General features: G+C 39.8%; 1 protein-coding gene and 1 long non-coding RNA gene across 6 annotated transcripts; one reads left to right on the top strand and one right to left on the bottom strand.

The window, feature by feature from the left end:
• Nucleotides 1-62: 62 nt before the first annotated feature.
• Nucleotides 63-22,314, bottom strand: CEP104 (centrosomal protein 104). 5 transcript variants are annotated; one of them, XM_075172179.1, is made up of 23 exons: nucleotides 22,228-22,314; nucleotides 21,319-21,483; nucleotides 20,623-20,796; nucleotides 20,167-20,305; nucleotides 19,408-19,473; nucleotides 18,933-19,009; nucleotides 18,595-18,763; nucleotides 18,216-18,374; nucleotides 17,324-17,572; nucleotides 16,157-16,360; nucleotides 15,460-15,627; nucleotides 14,599-14,772; nucleotides 12,890-13,066; nucleotides 12,375-12,581; nucleotides 11,757-11,873; nucleotides 11,101-11,137; nucleotides 10,525-10,606; nucleotides 9,802-9,910; nucleotides 9,357-9,495; nucleotides 8,831-8,898; nucleotides 6,487-6,577; nucleotides 5,077-5,221; nucleotides 63-949 (listed from the first exon to the last, which is right to left on the bottom strand). In XM_075172179.1, the coding sequence occupies exons 2-22, from the start codon at nucleotides 21,429-21,431 to the stop codon at nucleotides 5,085-5,087; spliced, it is 2,856 nt and encodes a 951-aa protein (XP_075028280.1). In that variant the 5' UTR covers nucleotides 21,432-21,483; nucleotides 22,228-22,314; the 3' UTR covers nucleotides 63-949; nucleotides 5,077-5,084. The 5 variants fall into 5 exon arrangements, with proteins under 5 accessions (XP_075028280.1, XP_075028279.1, XP_075028281.1 ...); XM_075172178.1 differs by lacking the exon at nucleotides 63-949 and having other exon boundaries at nucleotides 2,607-5,221; XM_075172180.1 differs by lacking the exon at nucleotides 63-949 and having other exon boundaries at nucleotides 2,607-5,221; nucleotides 15,493-15,627.
• On the top strand, nucleotides 16,359-18,272 carry LOC142092338 (uncharacterized). Its single transcript, XR_012677014.1, has 2 exons — nucleotides 16,359-17,092; nucleotides 18,178-18,272. It is a non-coding gene; the product is annotated as an uncharacterized LOC142092338 (long non-coding RNA).
• Nucleotides 22,315-22,316: the final 2 nt, after the last annotated feature.

Raw genomic sequence — 22,316 nt, 5'->3', positions numbered from 1 at the left:
GCCCGCCCCGCCGCCGCGCTGCCGCGCAGGGCTGGGCCGGCGCTGCCCGCGCATCAGGGCACCGCCGAGCCCCGGAAACAGGCAGCCTGCGCCGGCCGGGGACGAGGAGGGCCGCGCCCCGGGCACTGCGGCGACTAAGCGCACAGGCCAAGACCCCAGCACCGGGGGCTACCGCGATCCCCCCTCTCGCTCAAAAGAGACGAGGACCCGGCCCGCGGCGTGCTCTGCCCGCGGTGCAGCCGGCGTGTCCTGAACGCAAAACCAAGGGACGACGCCACTGCAGAGCACTGCGTTTGCTACCGCGGTGCAACACGGATACACCGAGGTGATGCCGCGGCATTGCTTCTGCAGCCACGCTTCCCCCCCCCCAGTACCGACTTCTGCTATACAGCTTGAAAATGCAGAGGTACCGTCCAAACTTGCTAAACAAATTTATTAAATAAGTGCAATAAAAATAACTTACATATTTAACATAAGTGACTTTTTCTCTTGAAATGATAGCAAAAAAATCTGTAGGATTTAAATACCTCATCTGCTTATCCAGTACCTAGGAACTGCATAATCTATATAAGTGCTCTCACGGGGTAGTGGAACTCCAAGCGGTCGCTTGAGAATAGATGAATTCCTGCATGCAGGGACGCTGGCTGCTCTCGAGTCGTCTCTGCGGTTTAGATGGATGAAAACAACTTAGTTGACAGTTAGGTACAGTAAGGAGAAAGAGATCAGACAGAAAAAAGCCCATGAGGTAGGGACCACAGTCTGTTCTTTCTTTAATAACGATGTACCGTGATTGCTGATTTAAGTTTTCCCGTCCGACAGTTTGGAGAGCTTCTTTCTGTTAGCCAGACCTGCACCTGTGCAACAGTTCTGCTCCAGAGTATTTTGCTCGAGACTTCATGGCACAGGAACAAACTTCACTGTGTTTTTCACACCAGTGTTTATTTTGCCACTGCAGAAAACACGGGTTGTTCATTAAATGAAAGGAAGCAGCCCAGTGAAATCATCCTTTAAAAATTACATTGGTGGTACTACTATGCTCAAAGATGGTCCTTTCACATCCTAAAAAAAATTCCATTTTCTCACTTTTAAGTTGTTTTCAATTTGTACCACTGAGTAATTAATATTATCTTTATACCTCGCTTCAGAAGTGCATTTTTTTAGTCTAAAGTTACCTAGCAATCTCCGTGAACGTTATGCACTCTGAAATATTTAAATGATTTTGTTAAAATTTTGCTGAAGAGCTAGTCTGGATTTGAAAAAAAATTGCAAAGCCCTAAGACGCAATGTGGTGTGCCCAAGCCTATGCGTTTGTCTTTTAAAAACTGTTCCACAAAAGGCTCTGTAATGCGCTTCTCTTGCTCCTCAGGTAAGTAAGGTGGGTGGTAAGGACCGAGAAGAGGCAGGAATCTCCTACATGACAACTTCCTGCAGTGAAAAAGCTGCAGAGAGTTATTGCACGGGTCCCTAAGGCGTAATTACTGTGCTCTACGATGGAGCAAAGGGAAAAGCAGTTACTGTGCTCGCTCTGGAGCCCCAACAACTGCATGGGGAGACAGGCAGCCTGAGCACAGAGCAGCAGGAAAGCGTCCTTGTACACAAACATGGGAAACAAGTGCTACCCAAGGGAAAAATGCCTCCAAAGAGAAGGTCTGTAAAAGTGTCTTGCATAGCTCCCAACTTTTCTGCTGTTCAGATCGGTCAGCACTGGGAAATACGACCCTCACTACAATTAATAGTGTTTGTGTGGTATTGGTTTTGGGTTTTTTTTGTTTGCTTTGGTTTGTTTGTTTGTTTTTAAATCAAGTCTTGATTTTTATTTTTAAAAAACATGTTTAAAAAGATTGTCCCATAATGTTATAAAATAGAAAGCACACATCCTGCTACATGCAGGATTTAACGGATTAATTACGCTTTGCTTGAGTGGGTTTAAAAGCCATGGTTGAAGAGCAATGGAGAGCTGTATTTACTAATTTAATGTACACACTATATTGGCCAACCCAGACTACACGGAGGACCTTTGCCAACACGTTTTTTTCATTAAACTTGCACAATGGAAAGCTCACAGTTTTATGTCCAAAAGGAAAAAATGCTCTGGGCAACAGCTCATAAGCCTGCAGTCCATTGCACATGCTAATCCCTGAGCAAAACCAATGGTTATTTTGCTTGCATAAGGAATCAGGTTTTCAAATAGGAACCTGTGTCACTAAAGTAGAAATAAAAATACGTATATATTTGTTAATATATATATTCCTAATGTATATATATTTATTAATATATATATTTGGAAGAGTTAAAGAAACAATTTATATAAAGACTTGCAAAATAAAAGCTCACCGATCTACCTGTAAAATTCATAAGCTTGTAGATAGGCTGCACGCAAACTATAAAAACTGTATTACAGAATCAGTGCTATATATACAAAACAATACCGCAAATTCACTCCGTGGTAGCAAAAAAACCAAACCCCAAAAGTTCTACTTATATTACCATGATCAGTCATTCTTGTACCTGTGGGTACATCGACGTGGGACCAATCAATTCTATCCTGGAAAGCAATTGCCTAAGCATCACAAGTGGAAATGTTAGGATTGTTGCTTTAGGTATGAAGCTTCATACATTGTGTCTTAATAGAATTTGTTCTCTTTGAAGCCATTAAATGGTCACAGGCTGTAGTCTACGGATGTTTATTTTAATCAAGATCTAACTAGAGAAACTCAGTATTAGAGCTGGATTTAGAAGCGAGCTGAGAGAAGGTACACTAAAGCAGGAAAAAAGGTCTAAATTTATTAATTCAAGCTTTTCAGGGCCCCACTAAGATTTTTTTCTTTTCTTTAAGGGGCCATTTCTTGGGGATATATTTCAGAATTAACTGTGAGATTTTAAAGCACAACTTTAATTTTTACAGTAGCTCCATCGATACACACTCTTATTACGTACCAAATGGGACTCTTGCGGTTTAGCTTAATCCTCTTGTCAAGTGGACTAATAAGGCACTTAGTGCACAGCGAGAGAGGCAGCGCGGAACAGCTATTTCATGTTATTTCCTACCTAATGGCATGTCATATGGCAATATCCAACCAGCCCTTTAGCTTTTTTATTTGGTGCTAATTCTTGGTGTTGAGTAGTGCTTTGGGTACTGCTCTACTGCCTTTAAAACTCTAAACCTGAAATATATGTAAAGGCGACGCTTCCACAGCAAAACGTCTTCTCACCACGCATGGCTTGTGTTACTCCTAGAGCCTCAGTGGACCCAAGGAAGAAACATTCATTTCACTCGACATTATTAACATGCTCAAACTCATAAAATTACAGACACCGGTATTAGTAAGGAGAGCAAAATTATCTGTCAAAATAATGTTTCTAAGAGTTTTAAAAATGAGTGGAAACATTTTATAATGGCCCTGATCCCATTCCTTTCCTTGCAAGGTCAATTAGAGCTTTCAGCTGACTTAGGAGGTGTTCAAGGATACCGGTCAGTTTTAGAAAAAAGTATTTCCAATGAAGGAACCAAAAGTCTTAGCGCTTAGCACAAACAAATAGACTTGCAAGCTTTCACAATGGCTATAAATTTGCCCCATTTTAGCTGACAAAATTTATCATGACAAATACACGGAAGAAAAAGGCAGCTGTTGTAAACACACTAATAGTGTCTTTCTTACTATCAAAATACACTAGATCCTGGCACAGTGGATAAACTAATCACCAAAGAACAGCATGATTCTTTGTTTTACTTCATTATACTTGAGGCATGGACAACTGAAAAAGCTTTGTAATTCCTGGCCCTATCTGTAAACATGCCCTAACTGAAGCAAATAAATCCACGCTATAGGATTTGCAATGGAAAAATCAAACCCCAGAGCTTTCCTCAACTACATTGCAATTTCTCCTTTTTTTTTTTTTTCTTCTAACAAACACATGAGGAAGAATTTTGCTTTATGGAATTGTTATTTTACCCATTAATTGGTTCAAGAGTTTATCTATATAGGATCATACAGGTCTTTAAGATAACTGAGATACATGTTTCGTATAGTCTGACATGTATTTCCTTCTACACGTGCATGCATTTTTCATAGCAGATGAACGATGGCATTGCTAAGATACCAACATCATCATCACATCAAAGGAACCTGTGCGACTGCAACAAGCCTATTTTGCTCATTGTATATCCATATTTTCAATGGTGTTTCCTCAAGTCTAATTATGATGAATTCTCTGTAAATGCACTGATGTAGTGCAGAAATACACACAGGCAGCCTATCTCCTAGCCAACCAGTACACACAGTTTAACTTGCAACCTATTTGTCCACTACAAGTGTCTGATGGCAAGACAAACAAAAATTATTGACGCTAGTACTTTCAGTATGTTATAAAGTCAATTTTGGCAGAAAACTATTAGCAATATATTCTGCAATTATTGCATTGAAGTGATGAGGTGGTAAAGTCAGCTAATACAGGTATTACTTCCCAAGCTTTCAGAATATATAATTGCAAAAAAGTGTCACACTTAGATCAAAAGAACAAATGCTTTCCAGCTCTGTCCTGAAAGTCTAGTACAATTTCTGCTTGGTAGGTTTCTTGCTCTTCCCCAAAAGAAAGCCAAAACACAAATGACTCTGGCTTTTGGGTCTTAAGGAAATTCCTTACTGCATCTCAAAACCAGACTGTTAGAACCACAGCCCCAGAGTAATCCACTAGCCAGGGCTGTGCTGATTGTGACAGTAGCTACACAGCGTGGCCATGTTAACTCCATACTCACTGGGGAGTTTTTTTAATACGAGGAACCAGTCAAAGACCAATGCACAGCCTTCCTTGTGCCATACAGGGAATGTGGCAGGCTAGATCTGTCCCAGAACATACGCGTATTTCTAACATGAGCATTTCTAGAAGAAAACCACAGTGCTGCACGGGCAGCTAACACAAAAATTATGTACCGCAGTTATCAGACCAGGCAAGTACTGCTCAAGGCCGATAAACAGCCCCATGTAGTCAAACGAAAAAGATGATATGAGTTGCCCACAATTTTTAAATAACTATTAACAACTATATGCCCAGTTATTAAGACAAAGGAAAAAATACTTGTCCTGTCATCGCTTTGAGTATGTTTTGCCAGTGCTTTTATTTGGGCCCCCTCTTGGGGTTGGGATCTTGCTTCCTATAGAGGGAGATCGAGCTTTTGCTCCTGCAGGACTTGGTTTCTTCAAATACTGGCCACCTATTTTGCCTGTGAAGAGAAAATACAGATCATTATTGCAAGCACATCTAAAATAATGTGCTTGCATTATTCTTATTTTATCTCCCATTTTATCTCCCATTTTGATTCTCAAGATATATTAAGTCTAAATGACTGATACTAGCAACCAGAAGTTGGCAAGCATCCAATCTGAGGTGCGTCTCATACCAGGAGCGGTAGGACTAAACGGTCAGTGTTCCTTTCGTATCTCCAGGAAATTACTCTGGAGCTTTAGCTGTATCCAGGCAGGATTTAAGTTCCTTCTATGTTTCCAAATTCTAAGCAGCAACAAACTAACTAGCATTCTCATTAGCAAGTAGAAATAGTAAAGCTGAAGACAGACAGACATGATTGTAGGTCCTGTTCAAGACTGGAAACTCTTAAACAGCGGTTAAACAGCTGAAAGAGACAATTCAACAGTTCTTTCCAGGAACTTGGAGTAGTTGTGAAACACAGATATGAGCAAAGCAAATATCAGACAGAGAAGGTTAACTCTAGCAACGACCTAAACATGCACCGGAATAAAGAACTCTGGAAAAAAGTCTGAAGGAGGAAAGGTTTTGGATGTTACTGGCCAAAAGAGTTTTGGTGCTGCAGGCAGTGAAAATAGCTTGTTTGTTTAACTTCTGTGTTCAGGAAATAAAAGGATTTTGCATGTGCTTCATAAATAAAGACCACTGTTAAAAAAAACCCACCTGACATCAGCATCAATATCTCTTTGTTGGTGAAGAAGCTGCACAATCATAAATTCTGCCTAGCTCCTGGGTCTGAATTGAAAAGGAAAAGCCGTACACAGCACTAACTATTCAATTCATCTTGTAATTAGGATTAGATTAGCATCCTCTGATTGGACATAAAAAGCTAAATCAGGCTCTCCGTTCTCTGTGTCAGCATTCGGGAGGTTTCCAGAATGTTAACTGTTTAGTATCACCACTGATTGTTCTATTCACGGTCATACAATTTTGCAGGGAAAAAACCCTGAACTGATCAAATTAGCAAATATGCCAGTTTCCCCAATCAACTGAGCTAATACCTTCATTTTGAAATTATTGGTATTGAATGACTTTGAGAATTTGCTCCCTAAGTATACTGTAGTCTATACCAGCATAAGAAATATCAGTTAGGTTATACAAATGCAAAAAACGTGTTGAACCAGTAATTAAGAGCCAGCTTGCTCTTGAGTATGAAATACTTTTCTTAAGTAAAGGCAACACAGTAAAAAGCATAATCATTATTATCATAAAATAATATCTTACCAGGCTGGACCAGAAGAGTTTTATTTATTGTGGATAACCTCCGTTGATTCATTTTACAGCCATCTTTGCCCATTAGGTGAGATTTCCAGGCCTAAAGTCAATTAAAAAGAAGTGATATTACATATCAGCAAAATTAGCCAATCTTTTATCTAGTCACTATGTATGCACATATACTTTTTAAAACATGGGGAAAATGAGAGTTGTATACAGACTTTATGGCAATAGCATTTTAATCTGCTCACTCATAAAAGCATGAACACCTTATGACTTACTAAGTGAAATAGAAATTAATATATCCATTTTTTTAATATAACTTAAAAGGTACATCACAATAAAAAAACCCAGCCAGATCCTAGAAATTAAAAGTGAGTGACATTCATTTTGTTTTTTAAATTTTCTTAATTAACAACTGAGTTCAAATCAGGAAAAAACAATCTACAAATAACATGGAAAATCTTTTCATCTATACATATTTTAAACTGAAAAAGTGTGGGCATAACTACAAGGTTATGATAACAGTGAGACCATTCAGCAATCCAGAGGAGTAGGAGCTGCTATTACAAGAAAACATGACAGCCTCTTCAAAGTAGATGCTACGTGAAGTCTCTTATTTACAAGAATAATTTGGGCAGAAGCAAGGGAAAAAAAAAAAACCAACCAAATCCAAACAACACATACATTTCTCAACAAACGTTTCAGACTTGGTTACAATATTTTCTGAGCTCCTCACGCTGTGCAAAGCAAAAAGGATTTGGAAAAAACTTGGTTTTGAGAACAGAAGCACTACTCAGCAGTCCCATTGAAAGGAAGAAAATGACATAGATTACGTATCAGCCATTGACATTTAACTGGATCTAATACTCAGTATAGAGTTGTTGGCTGCCTCCTGGATAGTCGTTTTCCGAAAATCAAATCATACACAGTACTACTTAAATATGATCATAATGTAGTGTTAGATGATTCATATAAAACACTGAAACAGATATGATAAGTATTTTCTGAACAAATTGCTTTTTATGTAATACCAATGCATATTTTGAATTGCTGAAAGCACATTTTTGAGCTGGCATATCAGAAATTTCATAGCATTAGCCAGTTACAGGGAACAGCATGTAGAAATTAGAAAGAGGCCATACCAACTCTCTTGACAATTATAGCAGTTCTTGCTTACTTTCTTCATGTCAATTTTTTCTTATACCCAACTCAACATCATCTTAATCTGGATGCCCTGCTGGATGTGCTTAGTCTTGCTGCAGTATTTTAAGCTGCATGATGTCACTCCGAATCCTAGAGCTGACAAGCGAACTCACAGAACCTGGTAGCACTTGGAAATTTGGAAAGCTGTAAGGTGTATAGCTGCCTATGCAGGAGGAGAAAGACCAACACCGAATAGCCTGGAGCCCTGTTGTTCCCATATACACCTTTAAGGGTAGAAGACCCAGGTTCAAATACGGTCCCCAGAGTGTGAGATTAGAATCATAGAATCATAGAATCATACAGGTTGGAAAAGACCTCTAAGATCATTGTGTCCAACCGTCAACCCAACACACCATGTCCACTAAACCATGTCCCTAAGCGCCTCATCTACACGTCTTTTAAATACCTCCAGGGATGGTGACTCCACCACTTCCCTGGGCAGCCTGTTCCAAGGCCTGACCACTCTTTCAGTAAAGAAATTTCTCCTAATGTCCAATCTAAACCTCCCTTGGCGCAACTTAAGGCCATTTCCTCTCGTCCTATCCTTGTTACTTGGGAGAAGAGACCAACCCCCACCTCACTACAACCTCCTTTCAGGTAGTTGTAGAGCGCGATGAGGTCTCCCCTCAGCCTCCTCTTCTCCAGGCTAAACACCCCCAGTTCCCTCAGCCGCTCCCCATCAGACTTGTGCTCCAGGCCCTTCACCAGCTTCGTTGCCCTCCTCTGGACACGCTCCAGCACCTCAATGTCCTTCTTGTAGTGAGGGGCCCAAAACTGGACACAGGATTCGAGGTGCGGCCTCACCAGTGCGCAGTACAGGGGCACGATCACCTCCCTACTCCTGCTGGCCACACTATTCCTTATACAGGCCAGGATGCCGTTGGCCGCTTTGGCCACCTGAGCACACTGCCGGCTCATGTTCAGCTGGCTGTCAATCAGCACCCCCAGGTCCTTTTCCTTCGGGCAGCTTTCCAGCCACTCTTCCCCAAGCCTGTAGCATTGCCTGGGGTTGTTGATTGCCATTATAGACCCCGGCAATAATCCAGGCAAGTTCTTAAGTCATTGGGTGTAAGCCAGTGTTAGAAGAGGACATGAATTCAGTCCCAGTGACATAACAACATCAGACCAATCTGGAAGACAGTCTTACCTCCTCTCCTGGGGAAAAGTTGTCATGGCACAACGGGCAATGGTTTGCCACGTTTTCTGGTTTGGCAGCTGAAATGATTAGAAAAATAATGTAAGAATTGCAAAGACTGGCTAATTTCAAAGACAAGAGGAGAACTTGCACAACAAAGAGCATAAAACTATCCCGTAGCTAAACCAGCTCCTACCCTATTATCATTAACTGCTCTCAAAGAAGTCCCATGTTTAATCGTCTATATCGAAAGAAGATCAAAAGGAACGATAGGGCTTAATCCGCAAGGATGTGGTAGAGGCTTTCTGTTCTCCTCACTCATCCTCCCCACACACATTCATAGAAGCAAACCATTTCAAGCACTGGGAAACTCAGGCGTTTATTCCAAAAGTGTTCCCTCATAAGAATTTGCTTAGATTTCTAAATCCACGGTGCAGTACCTAAATAGAAGTGGTCTGACTTGCCAGAGATACACAGTATTTGAAAGTCTGACTGACTTGACCTTTGAAGTTCAACCTGCCTGTTTGAAACTACTCACAATTGCAAGTCTTGCTCTTAATATGTTTGGGCAACTCATCTTTTGGAAGGGCCTCACTGCACCGTTGACATTTCCCAAAGCTGTCCTTTTTATCACAGTCCGTCAACAAGTGCTCTGTCAGGCTTGCTATTTCCACCACCTGCAACAGAGCAAGAGGCACCCAAGAAGATTTGTACAGTAATGAGTAAATAAGGATAGTATTAAAAAAACTGCTTATGTGATTTTTGGAAGTTAAATCTCAGTTTCCAAAATGACAAAGCGAAAAAGAAATTTTAGTCCAGTTATTAATACAATTTACAACACTGCTCTTTTCAAAAAGGACTGCCCAAGATCACATAGTTGTGTTCAGAATTCACCTACCTTAGCATTAAATATCTTCTAGCACCTTAAAACCAGAATAACAACAGTTAAGTCTTGTAGTAGCTCTAAAAAGTTTACGCCTAACCTGTTTGCAGTGCTCACATCTGGTTAACATAGGGCAGTGTTTCCAGTAATGGAGATCCAATCCTTCCTCTGTGAAGGATTCGTCCCTTTCACCACAAAAAATACATAAGCTAGGAAAAAGAAATACAAGCATCAGTAACATCACAGAGTGAAATGATGAACCCTGTTTCTTGTGTTAGAAACTGTTCTGAAAAATAGCTAACATTTTGGTACACCTTATTTTCCCTATATAGTGCTGACCTTAGAATAGGACATGAAGAGATAATATTATATAATTTATGGCAAATGCAACTATAAAGCATTTGTTCATATAGAAAGACATAATTCCACAAAAGCACTGAGAATAACTCACTGAAACTGGCTTTCATGGCTCCAGAATTTTCAAATGCTTTCTCTATGCCCTTATCCTACAATACACATGAAAGCTACAATATATCTTTGCCTTATTTTATACTGTCAGTTGAACATTAAACTGTGGCAATTTCTTATCCCACAAGCAACTACTCAGAAAACAAGTTCAAGGTCACACTATCCAAGAACTTAAAAAAATCAACATCTAGGATTGCCTGGTGGTAATTCCAAATCTGTTAGAAGAGATTTTCTTTTTCATTGTTTCAATGCTGAAGGTTTTTGCTTTGATCTACTCGAAAAATGTTATGAACGTTATTAGCTTTCAGGTTATACTAAGTGCTTAAAGTGATCAGAAGCTGCTCATCTAACTTACTTATCCAAGTAATTTGCACCAGAGGGATGATCATCTGGAATCTCTGCTGCTGCAGGCTGTGGGCTTTTGTTTACCTGGTAACCTGTAAAAAGAGAACTATTAAAAACAAGATCACATTTTAATTAGTTTTTGTGCATGCCTAGAAATACTGCTTCTCTGGATCTTAACAGTAAAAACACCTAACAGAAGCATACCGTGGCCATATTGGTAAACAAGCACTGAAAGACAACATACCTGTAGGCAGTTGGGAAACTATTGCTTTAGTGATCTACAACAGTAAAATATTTTAGTGATCATTTTTACATGTAGTAGATGATCTACCTCAGGTTGGGAAGAAATCTAAAGTGGTTTCAAGTCAAGCTATACTTATTTCTTATTAGAAATTAACTGGTTAACTGGTAAATCTTCTTTTGTGAACTTAATGGTTACCTCTGTGGCAGGTTGAGACTCAGCCAATCTGAAGCACTCGGGCATGTTTTTAACTGAGACAATTCAATAATCCATTAAGCATCTACAGTGTTTCAAAGACATATTGAAATATCCCTGCATTTCTTAATACTATTTGAAACTACCTACCTTGATTCTTTGGCTTCTGAAAATCAGATTCTTTCTCCTATTGAACAAAGAAATTTAAGTCAGAAATTTGCTTAATGACTGCGATGCTTGCCAGGGAGAAAGAGAACAGATTATATCCTGATTTTTCTCTGGAATTAAAAGCTTAGAAGCAGAGTCAATGCATTACAATGTTCGTGCCTCTGGTCCTACAGCAAATCCCTCAGTATTGAGGCAGCAATCTTCTGAGGATGGAAAAAACAGTCCTACTTCCCGGCATTGGGGTAGCTGACTACCTTTCTAGGGTTCAAATATAAAACTTAACGGCTGTGCAGTACAGCATGCTTCTGGAGGGCCTTGACGCACTCAGTACAATTCCTATACTCTAGCTGGTAGAGAAACACAGACTTCCAGAAACACTTTCAAATTTACCATACGATAGACAAAACTGTTATAAAAAAGAATCCAAATTTTATCCTATGTTAGGAAAAACAACCCCCCAAATTTTAAACTGGACTGCTGAGGATGAAGGTCAGTTAGTGTATGTCATGGAGTCTCTCTCTCTTTCTTTTTTCTTTTTTTTAGTTTATAATGAGACAACAGTGATGTTAATTATCTAAGCCTGTGATATCCTGAGGAAAAAAGCATTAAAAAAAAAATCAAACCCAAAACACCCTAACCTTTCCAGCTTGAACTTCTGCTTGTATCTCCTTTAGAGCTGCCAGCTGACCTTGCAGAACTTTTATTTCTTCCTTCTTCTGTTTCTCTGCTTCTTCCGTTACTGCCTTTCTCTGTGCCTGTCAAGAAATACCCTTTCAATTACAGAAGTTTTTGAACCATTTGTCATATAGAAGAGATTGCAAAACACATCAGCATAGAACAAATGGTCAATGCAGTACAAGAAATATCCCGCTCGGTTAAATGATTGATCTGTTACAGTAACACCTCCCTCCCCCCAAATTCCTCTGTACTAACCTGAAAGAAACACATAGCATTTCCTCTGTGCTTACTGTTTCCAAGGCCAGCCAGCATAAAATAGTATATGTATATTTTCCAAAATGATTGTGTATTATTTCAGAAGTACCATCTCTGTATTCTTTGTAGGCTTTATTCACAAGAGTGAGTATATGTAATAAACTGAACACCAGCTTTCTACACTAAGTAATGTTAACAACACACCTTAAGATACTCTGCTACATGTGTCATTCAATGTCTAATATAGCTATGAAATCAGTATATTGCTCAGTTGAATGCAACGTTTAAAGTAGCTACGTACGTTCTACAATCTTACTACGTACCCTAATTTCAGCTTCAGAAAGTTTACCATCTATTTTAGTGAATCCGTCAAAGAGCGTTTTGTAGATAACAGTCTTGCGAATGTTTGCATCATCTGGAGGAAGATATTCCAGTATAGCAGCCTTGTGCTTCCTGTACATATCAAAGATAATCCGCAACGCTACATCACGAACTTCATAAACTCTGTGTTCCAAAGCTCCCGTTGCAAACTGAAAAGAAAAAAAAAAATTATGCCTCTCTTTTCCCACATGTTTTTTAAGGACTTGTTTATTAGTCTAAGACAATTATTTCATTGCAGTGGGAGAAATCTTCATACAGACAGGTTTTTCCAAACACTTTTTGACCCAGTGATTCCTTTTTCCTGTATTGGCATCTTGCCATCTTGTTGTGTGTTGTCACCTCCAAGAGGCTCATAAATTCTCTTTAGTAATTCACCAAGCATTCCAAAACAGACAGACAAGCCCTAATAAAACAGCAACAGGAAAAAACATCAGATGCTGTAAACTCAGACTCCTACCTTCATGACGTTGCCAATGGTAAACCCAGAGTTTTCAGTTCCCATGTCTTTCAAGAGGCATTCCACTAATTCCACTTGACTCATTGCCAGATGTGTTGGGGAGTTCGATTTTAATGGTTGAACCAAATGAACTGGAACAATCTGAAGAGGTTTAACTTCACTACTCAGTGCCATTTCCTATAAACATGCAAAGAGTCAGTGGGCATGTAGGAATGCTAAATGAGGAAAATGAACTGTCTTTGCAAAGTTGAGTTATTCTAAGTTACTTATAACAATTTAAGTAAAATTAAATAAGCCTTCCATAAGAAGTAGCCACTTATTTGTTACCTTAGCAGCCAGAAGTTGCTTGCAAAGGCTTTAAAGAGAAGCTTATACAGAGGTTTGGTCTTGCTTTTGGCATCAGAGGGAAAGCTACTGAGAAATCAATAAAATCTTAGACATGCTCAGTTGAGTTATAGAACTGGGTTGTAAGAAGAATTTCAAGAACTCCACCTTACACTGAACTATATGAGGAGGAGGTAGCTGAGAAGTGTCACAAAGGATACAAAGTCTTGACATTGCATCAAGATGAATTTCAAGACTGCTTCAGAAAACATATGCCATCTTATAATTTCTGTCTGTTTTGCAAGGAACCTTAAGGGCTAAATGTTGCTGTTATTCAAAGCTCAATGTTTATTTCTTTGCTTGTAGCAGAATGTTTAATAACCTCCTCCCAGTTCCTGTCAGCTGACAGACACTCAAGCAGATGATGGTGTCCTGCAGTCCCTCTTCCTGAGGGCCAGATGCAGGCATCACTGGCTTGGCTCGTCTGTTGTGGACACACCGATTTCTAGAAATATGTGGCACCTTCCCTACAGAACTGCTTATTCAGGCAGTCTATCATCTATTAGCAGCGATACAAAATAAACACATTTTCCTTCTCGCAGGGCCATGTCCTGTCTATGAAAATACATTTGTAACCATGTTCTCATTTCCTTTCTCATTCAATTACCAAATCTATTATAAACAAGCCACGCAGTAGTAATAAAGTAACCTGTCACCTTTGGGGTTCCAGTGACACGCCAGACCACTTCACACAGTAACGCTGTTAAAATTTTAGTCACGTCTGCAGCGAAAGAAAAGTCTTTTCCCTCCATGTGTGGATGCAAGAAAGGGTAAGTAACCCAGAGCCAGTGACTCATTCCACTCCTGGGACTGAATTAATAAATTTTCACACAAAACTACTGTTCTTTCTTCTAAATTCTACCGGAAAAGAGAGCCTGTAATCCCCTAGCAGCTATTCACAGCTGCTCTTCGCTAACATTGAGCAAGGAATGGACTGTGTCTTTCAAAATGGGCATCTTTGTTATGCTTTTGCTAAGTTGACTTCCCAAAGTGGACTGTCAAAAATGCAGTCAAATCGCAACACAGTCTGAGGAGTGTGTTGTACCCTCTTGCTCTCATCTCTGTAGATCACTTGCAACTAAGAAGGATGGAAGAGTTACACCCTTCTTGCATCAGCTATCTCCCCACAGTGTCCCCCACCACAAAGGTGACAAAACACTGCAAAGATACTAAGTTGGTGCTACCACTGTGCCTTCCACATAAGGCATAATCCTTTACAGCAGCAAACTCTGGACTTGAGGTCAAGTCTGATTAGATGTTATCCACCTGTAAGCTCTGTGACATTCTTAATGCAAATCAAACTGTAATTGAAGAAAAGCACCTACCTGAATAAAATTAGAAGCCACAAGGCGAAGACGAGATGAAGAGTCTCCTGTTCTAGAAAGCAAATTTGGAAGCGTTTTTTCCACACAATGAGAAGTTTCTAGTTTTCCTAGTTTATGTTTTGGTATATATTGGGTAATGATCATTTTTAAAAGTTTCAGGGAAGCTTGAAAAACCTAAGTTAAAAAGAAAAAAGGAAACATTGAACAAAAATACCACACAGATCCCTGTTTTCAGACAATATTGTAAACAGCAGCAACAGGAATCTAGAATTACAGCAACACTCTTAATGGAAGCTACTTCAGATCTCTCTCTTCCAGAAAATACGTTGCCAGGACTTAGGGGAAAGGCTTCAGAATCTGTTTTATAAAGAATAACACAGCTCTGGAATTTTTTTCTTTTCTTCTTGTTTAAGGCTTATTTGAAGCCTAAGTCTCCTTAGGCTAACTGTAGTCTCTCAAGCTGGGAAGTTAAACTTACTTCATTGCTGTATTTCAACTTTTTTAAAAAAAAAAGAAAAAACCACCAAAAAACCCCCAAAGGCTCAACCACACTATGCATTTACTGCATCAGCAGTTGTTTCTCAAGCTCATTACTCAGCCCAGGGCAGTATTTTCCATACTGCTGAATGCTAGACAGTGCCCAGTCCTTGATCCTAACTAAAAGCTGACATTTCAGTTGGTTTTGGGTTTTTTTTGGTTTGGTTTGGTTTTTGAGTTTGTTTGGGGTTTTTTTTAATTTACTCAAAAGTAGTTTTACAAACTATTTGTTTAAATTATTTAAAGTGTGTTAACCACAGGTTCTACAATTTTTGCTGTTAGTTCTTCACTGCAGCGTTTCTTATCAAACATATTACAACTTACTGAAGACACTATGTCTTTGATGGCTCTCCTTACAAGAAAAATGGCAGCCCGCAGCATGTTCTTTAAAACATCCTTTGGAGTGTTTAGCGACATTTCCATCAGCTTCTTATATACAGCCAGTAATGCATCTTCTCGATACGACCAAGTTTTGGAATATGCTCCTGAAACCTGAACACAGAACAAGTTTATCTCTTAAAAAGTCCATACTGATATTTCAATATTTATTCAACATTTATATACAGAAACAGCCTCAAAAGAACATATGAACTTAAGCATGGAATCCCCAGGTGTTTCCTACAGGAATCTGGCTTTTATTAAAAGCACATATTTTTGAAAAACGATGAGTAAAATGGATTAACAGGTCAGGCTCAAGGAACCATTTCAGGCACAGTAATGGTTTCTCTCCCTACAAAAGACAGTGGCAAGTTATAGGTATTCAGGAAGGGTCCGTACCCTAAAGCAGTCTACCAGACACTATCTGCTTAATAGCTCATCAAGTAATCAATCATAAAACTACAACATCACATAAACATTGAAAGGCACCCATATACTCAAGGTCAAATTTTAATCTCAGATTTTTAAGTAACAGCTCTGAGCATGTAAAAATAATATCAGTAGGCCTTTGTTCACAGAGTGCATATCAAATCAACTCAACACAGATCACAATAATCTATGTGTTTATTTTGTTGTTCTTTACCAAAGCTTCTCCAAAAACTTCAATAGCAGAGCTGGCCTCCCTCAGTGCCTTCTCAGTTAATGGTTCTGGTTCCCCAGTAATGCCACTTCTTGGAGTATCATGGATATCCTCTTCAGTCATCTCCGGCTCAAGGTACGCAATTGCTTCATCAGCCTGTTTACAGATAGCTGGAAGAGGTCTCTCATCATAAGGTAAAAATTCAACCTAACAGAGAAGATAAAATTTGCTATTTTAGAAATGACTTAAATATGAAATTGTTTCATCACTAATTGGATTCACTTCAATGTATTTTTCCCCTGACAAAGCATATCGCTTTACAATTAAGTACAGATGTTGAAGTACCCATAATAACATCATGAAGAAATTAAATCAGTGCCTGTGAATAAAACTTTTTCTTTTATAGAAATACAATTCTACTAAAAAACGATGAGTAAAATGGATTAACAGGTCAGGCTCAAGGAACCATTTCAGGTTCCTTGAATATAGAATACAATAAAAAACACACAAAATGCCTTCTATGGAAGTGCACACATCTACAGAGGAAATCACATGTTGATAGGAAGCCAGCAAGTCATGAAGCTTTATTTATTAAATTATTTAATGTCAACATCCTGTTAAGAGAGAATACTACTGCTACTAGAGTCAACGCAAGTCTTCCTCAGCTTTGCCAAAAGCTGGAGCAGCAAAACCTAAAGATCAAGATAACTAGATATTATGATTTTCTTCCTCTCTTTAGACATGACACCAAGACTCTTACCCTACAACCACATTCCAACAAATTCCCTTGCTGCTGTAGATTCATCCAACCTGACCTCTAAGAAGATTTATTAAGCCATTAATGGAGCAAGCAGAATTCAGCTTCCACTATATTGGCTGTGTGACCCCGGCTCAGTCATTTAATGTCGATTTGCTTCCATTCATCTATTTGTAAATCAGGTATAATCCCCTCTTGCCTCAATCTCAATGAACTTCCAAAGCTTCCAAAGAAATTCAGGAAAGAGAAAGACCAATGCCAATTATTAGATGGGCACTGCTCAGTAATACAGTCAATTTCAGATACTATATAAGCCATGAGAATAACCACAAAAGACCTTGTTGTTTTGGAAGGTTGAATACAAGGTCATCTGCTGTGATAGATTTCTGCAGTAACAGAGGTACACTACTCACATTTTCTTTGGGAAACACTTCCCCAGAGGTTATGGGATGAGTCACAGGAGGAGGAGGGGACTGATGGGGAACAAAGGGCTCAGTAGAAGTGGGATCTCCTGACTTCTCTTCCAGCAAAGGCTCTGCTTTCCACGGTTCTCCTTTTTGCGGTTCTGTGTGCTCACAAGGAGGTGAATTTGTAGCTTTTGTGCGCTGTGGATTGTCAGTATAAATCGTAGGCTCCAAAGGCAATTCAGGTGGTTTTCGAATCTGAGAAAGGGAAGGAGATTTTGTAAAGCAAGGCTAACAATGTTCTAAAATCAGAGTTAATACAGCTACAACTCTGACAGTCAACAAGATTCTGCTGCTTTCAAGTAAATATCAGACCTCACTCACAGACATGTAATCATCTCCACTGTATGCAGCTTTATGAAACAATCGGAAAATAACTCTGTGTGGATGCGTGTGGAGAGGTTATAAAGCTTCCCGTTCTGAGAACCACATAAAATATTTAAAATATTTATATTTTATCACATTAATTCCATATGGTTAGCCGTGATGCCAGCATAGCCTGTTATAGTCCTTCAAAATATGAGAAAGTACCTTATGAATTTGCATTGGGTAGCCCTGAAATTATGCAAAACATTCAGGATTTTAATGTCATTTGCTTGAGACCTTGACAGTTTAATGTAATGTAATTTATGGAGAACTAAGCATGTTCATAAAATGCCACATGCAAGTCTTTGGTTAGGGGAATCCACAACCCAAATAGAAAGCTTAAAATCCATATGTAATTGTCATAAAATACCTGTGTAACAACTCTTATTCTCTGAATTTATTTTGGTTGCTCTGCCATTTCTATTTACAACACCCAGGTGATAAAGCCTCTTGAATTAGGAGTAACAGTACCCACCATCAGCTCTGCATCCAGGAGGTCGTGGAGCTCCAGTTGCTGATACACCCTCAGGCGGTACGCTTCCATTTGCTGTTTCTTCTTTTTAGCAAGATCATAATCTTCTTTCTCTACAGCATAGCGCTTCTCTACCTCATACCGTCCAAGTCGTTCCCCTACCTAGAAGATGGTATAACAAGCTAGCTTGGAATCACATTACTGTATATATGCAGACGTTTCAGTATTTCCAGCCAAGTTATTTAAATCAAGCTATCTGATTTTAAAATTACTATTTTGAAAATGTACTGGAAATCATTACAATTCCACATGAATGCTGGGGTCCCTGATGGACTACTGGAACACTGTTTGGCTTAAGAGATAAACGGTCTTTCAAAAATACCTTTTGCAAGTCTGCGATAGCTTGTTTGAGTTTCTTGGCATAATCGTAGCGTTCATGATGGACAGCTTCGCGCTTCTTCTCATCCAGTCTACGAATTATCTGAGCAACTTCTGGATCCTGGTACATGTCAAAAGCCAAATCATCCAGAGGTGAAATGGAGTCAGGCTTCCTGAAGATATAAAATGAATAAAATAAACTTTCAGCTAATCCAAAATAGACGAGGCTGAGCATTACGTCTTCTCTTTTCCCTAGCTGGGAACTAACAAAATATAGAGGCTGAGAACTACTTTAGACTGAGTAGAAGTTTTGCCAGGGTATATGCAAAAGAACATCCTTACCCAAGGTAAGTTCCATCTAAGGCAGGATCATCTGATTTAATTCCTAAGTAGTGGTCTATCAACTTCTCTCTGGAAGGCTTTGTAGGGGTAAAAAAAAAAAATCTTAATGCACATTCATCAACATCCAGTGTGTGTTCAGGAGAGAAATGCTGACTTGCCACAAAAAACATAAGCTATGCAACTTATAATACTTATGTTCTGGGGCATATTGAAACAAGAGAATTTGCAGAGGCTGAAAATGCAAACATTCCAATTGATTATGTTTTATTTTTTGTATCCACAAATTAGGCTCCATTTTTGAGAGCTTTCTTGCTTCAAGATAACATAAAAAACAAAAACTTAAACAAAAAATCAATATATGGCAGCTCTGCTACAGCTCAAAACTAGCAGAAGAAAGATGCATTCCATTACCCCAAGAACCCTGTAACTGAACAAGTGTAGCAATAGTAAAAAGACAGGGATGCTTTGCACTTACAGTATTATTGCTGTCATTACTGTAGTCTGCTGGATCTCCAATAATGTTTATAGCTACTAGGGCAACCTGGGATAGATTTAAAGAAAATGTAAATGCATAAGATCATTACTTTTTCCATATCTTATGAAAACTGAAACAAAAAAAATTGGAACAAAAAATTGCATTTAAAAAAAAAAATAGGACCTGTGGTCTCCAGAGTGGTATGGAAGCAAAGAAAAGCACTAAGCGCTAAACGTACTTCATGCTTCATTAAAAATTTATTACGAAATCTACAGACCACATTGTACAGTCATCAGTTGTTCCCTTTTCTGGTCTGGGATGGAAGTGAAAAGAGTCACTGCAGAATTGAGGCAGATATTTGCTTTTTCTGTATCAGGACGGCTGTACAGCACCCTTAATGCCGCATCAGATTCTAAAGACTAAGAGTGGCTTTGTAGTGACCACAAAGCTGTTCCCAGAGGAAGTACTTTGTCTTCAGCACAGAGCCTGCTGTGCAGTCTAAAACTCAGAATGAAAGGCAGTAACGGAACATGCACTTGACTCGTTTGTTCTGGGTAAGTTGCATGCACTTGGTCATGATTCCAAGTCACTTATAACCTCTTATTTGTATTTTCCGTTTTAAAAGAAACCAAAAATAAGCCCAGGAGCTTTCAACCAACATTTTTAGCTTCTACAAATCAAGGGAGCAGATTTCTATGCCTGTTCTGTACTACTGAAACTTCATCTAGCTTACCAGGTAAGACTCTTAACTCAACTTACCTGACCGTATAAGTTGTATTTATTGACATAATTTTTATGGAAAATCAGCTTCAGGTACTGGCCAACTGCATCCATATACACAGATTTTAACTCTCGTGCTTTGAAATCAGTCTTTTCATTATCCGAGAGAGGGACATAACTGAGAAGGAAAATGTAACAAGTAAGCAGGGAAAACGTACAAATAGCTGTATTTTCGCTCCTCAGGTTAGTACTTTGATAAGGTTTAAAACTTCCTCATAACTGAAACAATGTGTGCTGTCATCTGACAAGAGTGTTCATCTGCATCATGCCTCTTACACCTACATCTTCAGCTTTGTTACAGATCTAAGAAGTATGGAATCTCTTTACTGCTTGCAGCACAGCGTATCCATGTCACATGCAAAGCATAATGAATATTATTTCCTCCTGAGGCCTTTCTGATTAAGGTATTAAAACCATTTAGAGCTTTTGACTTACCCTAGTCTGTGAAACCTCTCTGACTGATAAGGAGCAAAGTATTCAGGCAAGCTTTCACTGATGTAGAACTCAATTTTGCTGGAAATCATGTACTGGTGAGCAAGCAACTGCAGTTTTCGTATTCGACATCTCTCCACCAACTGCAGAACAATTTCCTGTGGATACTGACAGAGTCTGAAAACAGACACAATTTCTGAATCATCTTTTTAAAGATGACTTCACTTCCAACTTGAGTAACATTTAATTCTGAAACTTTCCAAAGTTATTATAGTTTAATTCAGCATTACAAATATTGTAAAAAGAAACCAAAGAGTAGAGTAGAAACACTCTTCTCTTCAATTTATTGCATGCATGTGTATGTTAAAGTGCCCAATACATATTTAGAGGATGTGCTGAGAAGACTGGATTTTTAATACTAAGCCAAAGCAGTTGCAAACTCCAAGAAGACTGACAAAAACAAAAATAGTTCCCTTTTTTTCTTTTAAAGGACTTTATTTAAATGCAATGTGATGCCTTTAGGTGGTAACCAAGGTGCTTTTTTCCCCCAGGATAAGGATTCCATGGGATTAAAGTAACTTTTTTGGTTTTTTAATCAGTTCGGTCTGGGATGCTGTGAACTACTCTGACCATGCATGGTACCTCTCCCACTCATTTTAAACTCAGTGCTTCAGAATCATGCACATTCACTCGCAGTACCTGGGTGATCGCCATCCGTTCACTGTCGGTGCATGAACCATCAGCTCTTTTGCGCTGAAGCCATCTTCGTGTCCCGATGAACTAACAACTATAAAACCGATCTTGTGTGGCATCCTGCAGAAGTGAGCTAGTCAAAGCAACGATGTTTCAAGCTTAAGCTAATCCCTGGAAGGATAATAAAAGAACACTGAAACACTACAGTCAAAGAATTAAATCCTGTGGTCCATCAAGTCAATAGGTGATAACTACAAATCTAAATTTTCTTTAATTAATAATTGGCACCATGAACCGCACCATGTTCTTATGCCAAGCGTTTTATTAGTACAGAGTGAAATGAGGGTTTAGCTAACTTGTATAGCAGTTTTCCAATAAACTCAATTAAATCTGCTGATCCAAGACGGAGCTTCAAACTATTTTGAGTTCCAAAACACGCATAGGAGTGACCCGTACCGTCCTCTGTGTGCTTGAGCCGAAGGAAGAAAACAATCAAGAATAAGGCGAATTTAGCCAAAAGCTAGCTAGCACCTTTTCACAGCTACGCACACACCTAGGCTGCTGACAGGGACGGCAGCGGAAGGGAGGCAACGACGGGCAGGACAAGCACCAAAGATCACCGCTACCCACTCGCCCCCTGCCGCAGTGATATTATGGCATTATTTTCGCCCCCTCCCTCCTCCCCCGGCCCCGGCCCCGGCCGCTCCGCCACAGGAGGCCGGCAGCAGGCCGAGGCGGCGCCCCGCGGGCCCCAGACAGGTCACGGCGCTAGCTCGGGGGAACGGCCGGGCCGCGCACAAGGCCGCCCTACACGGCGGCGGCCTGACAGGGGCCTCGGGGAGGCTCGCCCGGCCGGAGGGGAGAGGAAGGGAGGAAAGGGGGAAGCAGCCGGCCCGGGCCCCGGGCCCTACTTGCCTCACTGCGGCCCCATCGCCGGGTCTCATGGCAACGCCGCGCCCGCCGCCGCGCATGCGCGGCCGCCCGAGCCGCCCCTGGGGGCGCAT

This window comes from Calonectris borealis, chromosome 23 (assembly GCF_964195595.1).
Source record: "Calonectris borealis chromosome 23, bCalBor7.hap1.2, whole genome shotgun sequence".
Lineage (NCBI taxonomy): Eukaryota > Metazoa > Chordata > Aves > Procellariiformes > Procellariidae > Calonectris > Calonectris borealis.
This window is presented reverse-complemented; position numbering and strand designations above follow the sequence as displayed.

Excerpts from the sequence above, each read along its gene's own strand:
- CEP104 (XM_075172179.1), bottom strand. The coding sequence starts at position 21,431 with ATGCCACACAAGATCGGTTTTATAGTTGTTAGTTCATCGGGACACGAA. Across the intron at positions 20,306-20,622 it reads GAGAGGTTTCACAGACTAGG|TTATGTCCCTCTCTCGGATA; the intron begins GTAAGTCAAAAG and ends TTTCCTTCTCAG. Across the intron at positions 19,474-20,166 it reads AATACAACTTATACGGTCAG|GTTGCCCTAGTAGCTATAAA; the intron begins GTAAGTTGAGTT and ends AATCTATCCCAG.